The sequence below is a fragment of the Magnolia sinica genome, chromosome 8, assembly GCF_029962835.1.
Source record: "Magnolia sinica isolate HGM2019 chromosome 8, MsV1, whole genome shotgun sequence".
NCBI lineage: Eukaryota > Viridiplantae > Streptophyta > Magnoliopsida > Magnoliales > Magnoliaceae > Magnolia > Magnolia sinica.
In genome coordinates, this window is record NC_080580.1 from 31,004,534 (window position 1) to 31,014,067 (window position 9,534).

General features: G+C 38.9%; 2 protein-coding genes across 2 annotated transcripts; both read left to right on the top strand.

The window, feature by feature from the left end:
• The first annotated feature begins 2,171 nt into the window (after positions 1-2,171).
• Positions 2,172-2,882, top strand: LOC131254206 (uncharacterized). The gene is made up of 3 exons (XM_058255204.1): positions 2,172-2,400; positions 2,472-2,710; positions 2,814-2,882. The coding sequence occupies exons 1-3, from the start codon at positions 2,262-2,264 to the stop codon at positions 2,880-2,882; spliced, it is 447 nt and encodes a 148-aa protein (XP_058111187.1). The 5' UTR covers positions 2,172-2,261.
• A 277-nt stretch (positions 2,883-3,159) lies between these two features.
• On the top strand, positions 3,160-8,311 carry LOC131254207 (uncharacterized). The gene is made up of 4 exons (XM_058255205.1): positions 3,160-3,198; positions 3,281-3,388; positions 3,474-3,793; positions 8,302-8,311. The coding sequence occupies exons 1-4, from the start codon at positions 3,196-3,198 to the stop codon at positions 8,309-8,311; spliced, it is 441 nt and encodes a 146-aa protein (XP_058111188.1). The 5' UTR covers positions 3,160-3,195.
• Positions 8,312-9,534: the final 1,223 nt, after the last annotated feature.

Genomic DNA, 9,534 nt, shown 5'->3' on the forward strand with positions numbered 1-9,534 from the left:
TGTATCCAATTGAAAGGTGGTACCAATATGTTAAAATTTTTATTCATTCAATAAACTACATATCCATGTTTTCATACGTATAACATAGTGGTTTTGTGTATAGATACCTTCACACACTGAAACAATTTGTGAGGAATAAGGCACGACCGGAGGGGTCGATAGCTGAAGCGTACATTGATAATGAGTGCCTTACATTTTACTCCATGTATCTTCATGGCATATAGACTAGATTCAACCGAGAAGACCGAAATGCCGATGAAGGGCAGGAGCATGAACAAGGACTCATATCTATATTTGCACATAACGTCCGTCCTTTAAGATCCCCAACATTTCAAGATATAGACCTTGGGGATCAAGCAAAGGCGCGGTGGTATGTGTTGCATAATTGTGAAGAAATAGAGTCGTACTTGGAGTAAGTCTTCCCTCGATTATTATTTTCTCTACATACGATGATCTTAATGTTTTTTGCTGATGACGTGCCATTTATGTGTAGCGAACACATAGACGAGATGAAGTCCAAATTTCCCACAAATTATGATCGAATGCATCAAGATCATTTTCCAGAATGGTTCGCCAACCGTGTAAGATTTCACATTGTATCTCACCACACTTAGCATTTTCGTTGTATTGCACATTATTTCAACCTATGAAAATCCCTAAACAATTATATTCTGTACATGATAATAGATGAAGATGTTGCGCACAAGCAACTCTGCAGATGCGTCTGATGCGTTATACTTACTGGCATATGGCCCTGATAGACGTGTATCTAGATATACAGGTTGTATTGTAAATGGGATTCGATTCCACACCGAAGAACGTGAGAAGTACAGGACCACACAAAATAGTGGGGTGGTTGTGAAGGAAACAAATGAGGAGGATGAAATTGACTTTTATGGCATTTTGATAGATATTATTAAGCTGAGTTATTGTATGAGAAAGCAGGTGTACTTATTTAGATGTGATTGGTGGGACATTGGAAATAAGAAGTTGGGAATACAGACTGACAACTACTTTACGAGCATAAATTTATCTCGGAAGTGGTTTAAGGACAACCCATTTGTCCTCGCTAGCCAAGCCGAACAAGTATTTTATCTCGCTGATACCAAGTTAGGCGACTCTTGGCACGTGGTGCAGAAAATAAAGCCCAGGAACGTATTTGACATTCCAGTACCAGAAGTCGAAGATAGCGAGGATAGGAGAAATGACACGTTTAGGGTTGAAGAAGCATATCAAGAAGACATGCCATCTAGGGATACAGGGACTGATTCAAGTGTTGATATTGATGTGGTACAATTAGATAGAGATGATATGTCACCTGATCATGTTGATGCCTCAATAATACATGATATTGTTACAGATGATAGCGGTTTCATTGATGATGACATTACGGACAATGAGGATGAAATACTGATCAGTGATAGTGATGGTGAAGAAATAGCTCTAAGCGATAGTGATACAGACGACGATTATTAAATGTACACATGATTTACATGTCATTTTTCAATTCGAATAATTTATGTATTCCATATATACGTGAAAATTACAAGTCATGAGTAATTCTTTTATTGACTTGTTTATAGTCTACATTTGCAGAGTTGAGTCAATTTCTTATCATGTGCTCCGTAGCAGAATCACGCAACATACTTCATCAGTTGCAGATGGATGTTTCGGTCCTATCTTCTTCTAGTAGGGCCATAGAGATACCCGTAAGTAGATGAGTGTAGAGTGGAATATATCAACGATGACTCAGAGGAAAGATTATGCTATCTCAAAGAAATTCCAGAGCTGATGGAGATATATAACCGCGGGAAACGAGATATGGAAGATGCGACTCTGTCACTTGCACATCTGAATGGAGTCCCAAGAGACCAGATATCTCCTATTGTGACTGGCATGTTGGTTATAAATATGTCGAGTGCTTCACACGAAATGACATATGCTTCTGAAGTATACGACAGCTTACACAGGGAGTACTTCAGATAGTTTACCTCAAAGTTGTTTCGTATTACAACAAAATATGTGTATTTAATATAGAATGACAATATATAATGGAATTTCCAATGATTATAAATTAAAATTTACAGTTTTATTATATTCTGCTTGCATTATAGTGTAATGGTCTAATCATATTTTAATCATCTCTCTAAGCATAAACACATGCATTGTACCATCAACACTACTTGTATAATGTTTTAGTATATTCCACTTGTATTGACATTGTTTAAATTTATAAGTTCGTAGCTCGCACATATTCAGTGATGGCACCAGGTGGGAGAGTACGTCGTTCGCGCACTGGATCTACCCCTTCTACTCGTGAAGTGACGGAGCCAGCATCGCCGTCACATGTTGCATCGCAGGCGTCTGATCCCTCAGTCGCGCATACACCGGGCACTGCATGTAAGTCTAGGCGTATATTTCTTTTAATGATTTCTATTTATGTTTAAACTTACATATTTCTTTTGCAACAGCGTCGTCGACCAGCCGACGAGGACGTGGACCCACGCGTGGGTTGCTTTTAGAGCGACTTACGCGTGAGGGTAGGGTGACGGTAGAGTTCCCACAGGACTGCATTAGACCTGTTGGGAACAATGCCATGTTGTTTACGTCGGAGGTCGGTGTCTTATGCCGATCTCTGATCCCCCCCACCACTCCCCGTTGGGGGGACGTGACAGATGATGTGCGGCAGCTCATCCGTCAGCGCCTTCAGGTAAATTTTATTAAATTAAAATTTATTTTATAAAAGTTTATTTACAGTTAAGTTATTTTTTAAATAAGTTTATTATCTTAATCTATTATTTACAAAACTGCAGGATAATTTTGACTTGGATTTGAGTGTTCCGCACATCTCTCATGCCGTCAACGACATGATGAAGGAGTGATTCAAGGATTACCGCAGTAAGTTACACCGGCAATACAAGCGGTGCATGAGCCACGAGGAGGCCGTACAGTCCGTACCGCCCCACGTGACCCATAACGACTGGCGGATACTCTGTGATAGATTTTCCATCTGATTCTTTTCAGGTAATATTTATATCTTTATGATATCTTAACATAATAATTAAATTGATAATTAATAACAATGTATTATGCATAATGTGTTTAGAAGAGGAGCAAAATAAATTCTGACAACAGGGAAAAGTTAGAAGTGAACATGTAGCTGGTTCAAAGTCATTTGTACGACTTCGTCACGACATGGTAAGAAAGTATTGGTAATTATTACGTTTATATATTCTTTCCATGCATTTATATTAACTCTATTGTCCTTTCGATTGCGTAGCGAGATTCCGTAACTGGCCAGGAGCCCGGACCAGTAGACTTCTACAAAGGGACTCACTGTCGGCAGTCGACAGGATCTTGGGTACATCCTAGAGCCAGCGAGATTTGGGTAAAGATCCTTACATTGTAAAATTTATTTGCATTAAATTATAATAATGTCATTTATTATGAAAATTCATATGTTTTCATTACAGGAGGAGATGAACACCTTACGCAGTCAGCCCACTCCCGATGGTACTCAGCGGAGTGAGCCAGAGATCCTGAGTCAGGTGCTTGGCACCCGTTCTGGATATGTGCGTGGGTTTGGCCATGGTGCCAAGCTCATGGCACCCGCTAGAGCTGCCTCCAGCCGATCCATCGTCGTTGGCGATAGCGCCGTACGCCGAGCTGATACTGCAGAGAGAGAGGTTCAGCAGTTACGGGTCGTCGTCGATGACATCAAAGATCAGCTGGACAGACAGAGGGAGGAGCAGGAGAGGAGGATGGAGGAGCAGCTGGCAAGGCAGAGGGAGGAGCAGGAGAGGAGGATGGACGATCAGCTAGCGAGGCAGAGGGAGGAGCAAGAGAAGAGGATGGAGGAGATGCGGGTGGAGCATGAGCGACGGATGATGGAGATGTTTCAGGTTATCGCTGCACGCTTATCCACTGATGCCCCAGCGCCTCCGCCTTCATCTGTGTGATTTTTTTATATATTTGTTTATTATGTTAAGTTTTGAATGAATGTGGTGCGGATTAGATTGTTTGTGTTTGGATGAATGTAGTTTATGTTTGGGTTTGAATTAATTTAATTAGATGGATGTGAATGTGAATATGATGAAATATATGTATAATAGGTGTATATCAGGATGAATATGATGAAATATATTGTTAACAGGTGTATATCAGGAATTTTAAGCGCAATTTTAAGAGGTATATTAAAAAAAAGACTTTTAGCAACGAAAACTTTCGTAGCTAAAAGTATTGTAATTTTTAGCAGCGAAAATATTTGCTGCTAAAAAGGCTTGTAAAGTTTTTTAGCGACGAAAACATTCGTCGTCAAAAACGGAAATACTTTTAGCAGCGAAAATTTTCGCTGCTAAAAGTCTTGTATAGTTTTTTTTGCAACGAAAATTATCGTCGCTAGAAAGGAACGAATTTTTAAAAATGAAAATTTTTCTGCTAAAAGGCTTGTAAAGTTTTTAGCGATGAAAATATTCGTCGTAAAAAATGGAAATATTTTTAGTGAAAATTTTCACATAATTTCACGATAAAATAATACTTGATTATCGTCGCTAGAAAGGAACGAATTTTCAGCAGCGAAAATTTTCGCTGCTAAAAGTCTTGTACAATTTTTTTTACAACGAAAATATTCGTCGCTAGAAAGGAACGAATTTTTAGCAGCGAAAATGTACTATTAAATAATTGCAGTTTAGATTTTAGCAGCGAAAATTTTCGCTGCTAAAAGGCTTGGATAGTTTTTTTGCGACGAAAATGTTCGCCGCTAAAAACAGAAACTTTTGGCAGCGAAAGATTTCGCTGCTAGAAAGTCTTGCGCAGTTTTTTTAGCAGCGAAAATTTTCGCTGCGAAAAGTTTTTCGTAGTTTTTTAGCGACGAAAAGTTTTGCTGCTAAAAGTAACGAATTAATTTTCGCTGCTAAAAGTCTCGTACATAGATTTTTAGCGACGAAAATTTTCGTCGCTAAAAGTCTTTCTTTAGCGACGATTTCATTTTTTCACCGTTAAATTGCATGCACGTCGGTCTTTTAGAGACGAAGTTGGCGATGAAAATTTTCGTCGCTAAATGGTTTTAGCTACGAAAATCTGACTTTTAGCGACGAAAATTTTCGTTGCTAAAAGTGGTATTTCTTGTAGTGTGGTATGATGCACTTGAGCTTTGGATATGATTAAATTTTGGGCTCAACCCCTTAAATGAAAAGAAAAAAATGGATGGACGGTGTGGATAAACCATATACATTTAGGGTCGGCCCAACTGAGTTTACTTAGTATGATAAGAGCGTGTTGAATTCATGGGAGTTGGGCGCCGATTGGGTACTCCCCCAAATAGGCTAGAGCTGGGCAAGGGACAACTCAACTCGGTAGACTCAACTCGTCTGACTCAGTCAAACCCGAACTGAATGGTTGAGCAGGTTCGGATCAAGTAGCAGTAGCCTGATCTAAAAGCATACTAAGTCAAGTTCGAGTTACGTAGTAACCTGACCCGACTCGACTCGAAAGTCAGTCCAGTCAGAATCGACTCGATCCAAAACCCAACTTGACTCGGGTTGTCGGGTAGGGTAAGAAAAAAATACCTGACTTTCCCTCTCTCCACCCTACCTGCCACATGCCCACACTTAACTAGAAACCTCGATCCGGAAAAACCCATCCCATCTGTTTGGCAAGCCCCTTCTCTCTCTCTCCCCTTCATATTTCAAGCCCGGGCCGTGGCAACCACTTTATCAATGATTTAACAATTCGATCACCCAATTGAGAGGTAATATGTAAGTTTTTTTTCTTCTTATTAAATGTTAATTTGGAGGATGGCTTGAGTATGTCTGGCCACCGGATTCAACAGTCCAGCCACCTACCTGATTCAATAGTCCAGCCACCCGATTCAACAGTTCGGCAACCTGCTCGATTCAACAATCTGGCCACCCACCGATTCAATAGTTCGGCCACCCAATTCAATAGTCTGGCCACCTGATTCAACAATCCTAACCCCTAACACTAATCATAAAATCCCTAATCCCTAAACACTAAACCCTAACCCTAACCCTAAACCCTAATCCTTAATCCCTAAACACTAAAACCTAACCCTAACCCTAACCCTAACCCTATTGATGAATAGAACCCTAGACCTAAAGGGGGGGTGAACAGGAATATGCCAAATAATTGAATAAAAGTGCTGAATAAGTAAATAAATCAGAGATCTCAATTGCACTAGTATTGAAATGTTGATTCAAACTGATTCGTAAGACAACCTTCACCCAAACAAGTTTAGGTAGCACAACCTTATTTCACAAATGTGATAAGAATCAAAATCTCAAACTAAGCAAGAGTAAATAAAACTAAAATATTTCAACCATTCACCATAAATTGATAAGAACATTCACCACAGCACCAAAAATTATAGTGGCTCAATGTATTAACAACTGTTCTTAAACAGCCACACTTACTCCACTCCCAAAATTACTCTCCACGTAATTTTGGCTTTCACTAAGAACAAGGATTTCACAGGGTCACCTTAAAACCTGATACAATTGTGATTTCACCAGGCTATCACAAACAAAGAAACCCCTCACTTAGATTTTCTGGCTTATCTCAGAAAAACCAACACTCAGATTTTATGGCTATCTTAGAAAAATTAAATACAGAAAATAAATGTATACTTATCTTCACCGTATAAGAAGTTGTAGCCGAAGAACTGCTTTTCTTGAATGTCGAATGTTCAATGTTCAGTCCGATAGAAAAGATCCACAGTTCTATTGATTTTAATTAAAATTTAAACCAAGTGGCTACTTGTATTAATTCTCTTAAATCTTAATAAGAAGACTATTCACTCTCTTTTTAGAATCAGAATGACAGAATTTGAGATTAAGGAAATTAAACAAAAAGCCATAAAATGATTTATAAATACCATTCAATAGCTTGACAATAACTAAGGCTTCTCTCTTACTTACAAAAGGATTTAGATAAACCTGAATGAATTTTTGGATTGAGAGAGAACCTCAATTTATGGGCAAAAAAGTTGTTTCTTCGACAAGCCTAAGGTAGTCTTCAACCAGCCCAAGCACCGAATTCAGTTCCAACGGATTTTCAGATTAGAGCAGGTTAAGATTTAACGAGTCTTTGACTGATCGAAGGCCCTACTCAACTGGTTGAAGGTGGTTTTCGACTGGTCGAGGGAGCTAAAATCTGAACTGATTCAGTTGCTAGATTTCGAGCTGAGAAACTCTCGACTGATCGAAGATTGTCCTTTGACTAGTCAAATAGATCACTCGACTGGTCGAAGGTACAACAAAATTTTGTTTCACTCGATTTGTACTAAGACTGGTCAAAAAAATCTTAGACTGGTCGAGCCAAAACTTAGGCAAGTTGAAACTCAACTAAACACAAGCATAAAAATCTAATTTTAAATAGATTTTAAAAGCACATAAACTTAAGGTCTTTCCAGGGTTTATAATACATGTATGGACTGAACTTCATTGTCTTGAAGTAAATTAGAGACTTGAACTTCTCTAAGGAACTTGATCTTCTACTAGAACATTAGTAGATCTTGACTTCATGCTGTCTTTCGAGCTTGATCTTGAACTTGTTTTGAACCTTGATCTTGAATCATACTTGATGATCATTTGATAAGATATTTTGACTAAATGAAATTTGACAAATAAAGTGAAGTGTGCTTTACACATTATAGCACTTACAATCTCTCTCTTTGTCAATTTTATGACAAAACACTTAGGATTACCATTATCAGAATGAAGCCTTGTACTCTTGTACTTATGTTGTAGAAGATTGTTGAAGATTTTAAAATATTTACTACTTCCCCTCAATTTGTATTTCTCTATATTATGACATAAAACATTCCATTCTAAAGCATTCCATTCCATAACATATATATTCAAACCATGACATTCTTTAAGTAATTACTAACTCTCTCCCCCCCTTTTTGTCACAAGTTAACAAGGGAAGGAATAATTTATCTATCAAGTAAATGAGATATTCAATGAATTAATAACCACAAAAACTTAATAGAAGAAGAAATAAGCATATGAATATAAGAATGAGATAATGTAAATTAACATATGAAATTGTCAAAGTTAGGGAAATAACATCCAAGGAGTTTAAGAGAGTGAAGAAATCATCCAAGCAAACAAGCAAAGTTTAAGTTTTACAGCCCCATAAATATAAGTATTAAAAAGAAATGATCTCAATCAGATCCAGATGATGGAGTAGTCATAGAAGGATCAAGCTAATGCAAACTCCTAATGATACAATGGAAGTACTTTTCATGTACTTCATTATAGATTTTTGAGTTTGAACCAGGTTATCCTAAGATACTTGCAAAACATTAACCTTCTCCTCCAAAGTTTTAAGATGATCATCCATCTTGATCCCGCGGTCCTACCGGTCGAATCCCGGCGACCCGTGACCCTTGGATAGTGTTTGCGGTCATCCGTGAGCCCAGTCATGAAGACCCGACTCGGATCGAGTTGAGACCTATACCATTGTGACCGTATCGTCGTTGCGATTCCAACGACGCATCTTGTGCATTCATCCGACTTATAAATCAAAAGTTGTGAGCATTTCATCATGTGGCCCACTTTTTGTACAAAAGCATATGGACCACTCTCAGGCCCAAGTTCCCATGTACACCACCCACACACACTATAATTCCTATGGAATAAACACTACCCATCCTAAACACTACCCACACCTAACCTACCCTAGCAAGCATTGTTTGTATCACCATAGGTCATGATTTCTTTCTCTAACCAAGGAGGGAGAGTAATGATGACTCCCCTACAACCTTCCCTTCCTCTCTCTCCTCCTTCATTCTCTCATTTTCCTCTTCCATGGAAGAATTTTCAGCCCTCCCTCTCCCAATTTCCAGCAACTTCCCCTTCCTTTCTTCCTCCATCTAGCCACCACAAATTCATCTTGACCATTGAACCTTTAAGCTTGGAGCTTGGAGTACCTAGTGTTGGTGGTAGCTTGAAGATTCAAGGTGGGTGATTATAATTGTTGATCTTATTTTCTACCCTTTGATCTTTTTTTCTTTCTAGATGGATCATATGGGACCCACCAATCCATGGTGGGGATCCCATTTGATCCCATGGATGTGGCCCTTTGGCCCATCCTACATGCATGTCATGATCCATGATGGGGCCATTCTCCATGGACCCCATCATGATGTATTTTATAATCCACTCCATCTTAAGGTCATCTAGACCCTAAGGATCATGTTGGGATGACATCCCAACCATCCATAACAATTACATATCATGCATGTAGTGATTTTATGTTGCATGTAAAATCAATGTAGTTGTATGGGTATGATTCACTCTTGGGAGGGCCCACTAGTGGCGGGGCCCTACCCCCATGGCCGGATTACTCTCTTTCCTTCTTTTCTTTCTCTGATGTATGGATGATAGTGTGTGTGTGGCCCATTTATAGTGGGCCTTGGATGTCCCAAAATAAATAAAAATAAAAATCCAGCAAGGTGGGATGCTCTTATCACCTAACTCCATGATCATCGGACACCTTAATCAAATGCAT

Excerpts from the sequence above, each read along its gene's own strand:
- LOC131254206 (XM_058255204.1), top strand. The coding sequence starts at position 2,262 with ATGGCACCAGGTGGGAGAGTACGTCGTTCGCGCACTGGATCTACCCCT. Across the intron at positions 2,401-2,471 it reads GCATACACCGGGCACTGCAT|CGTCGTCGACCAGCCGACGA; the intron begins GTAAGTCTAGGC and ends CTTTTGCAACAG. Across the intron at positions 2,711-2,813 it reads TCATCCGTCAGCGCCTTCAG|GATAATTTTGACTTGGATTT; the intron begins GTAAATTTTATT and ends ACAAAACTGCAG.
- LOC131254207 (XM_058255205.1), top strand. Across the intron at positions 3,389-3,473 it reads CTAGAGCCAGCGAGATTTGG|GAGGAGATGAACACCTTACG; the intron begins GTAAAGATCCTT and ends TTTTCATTACAG.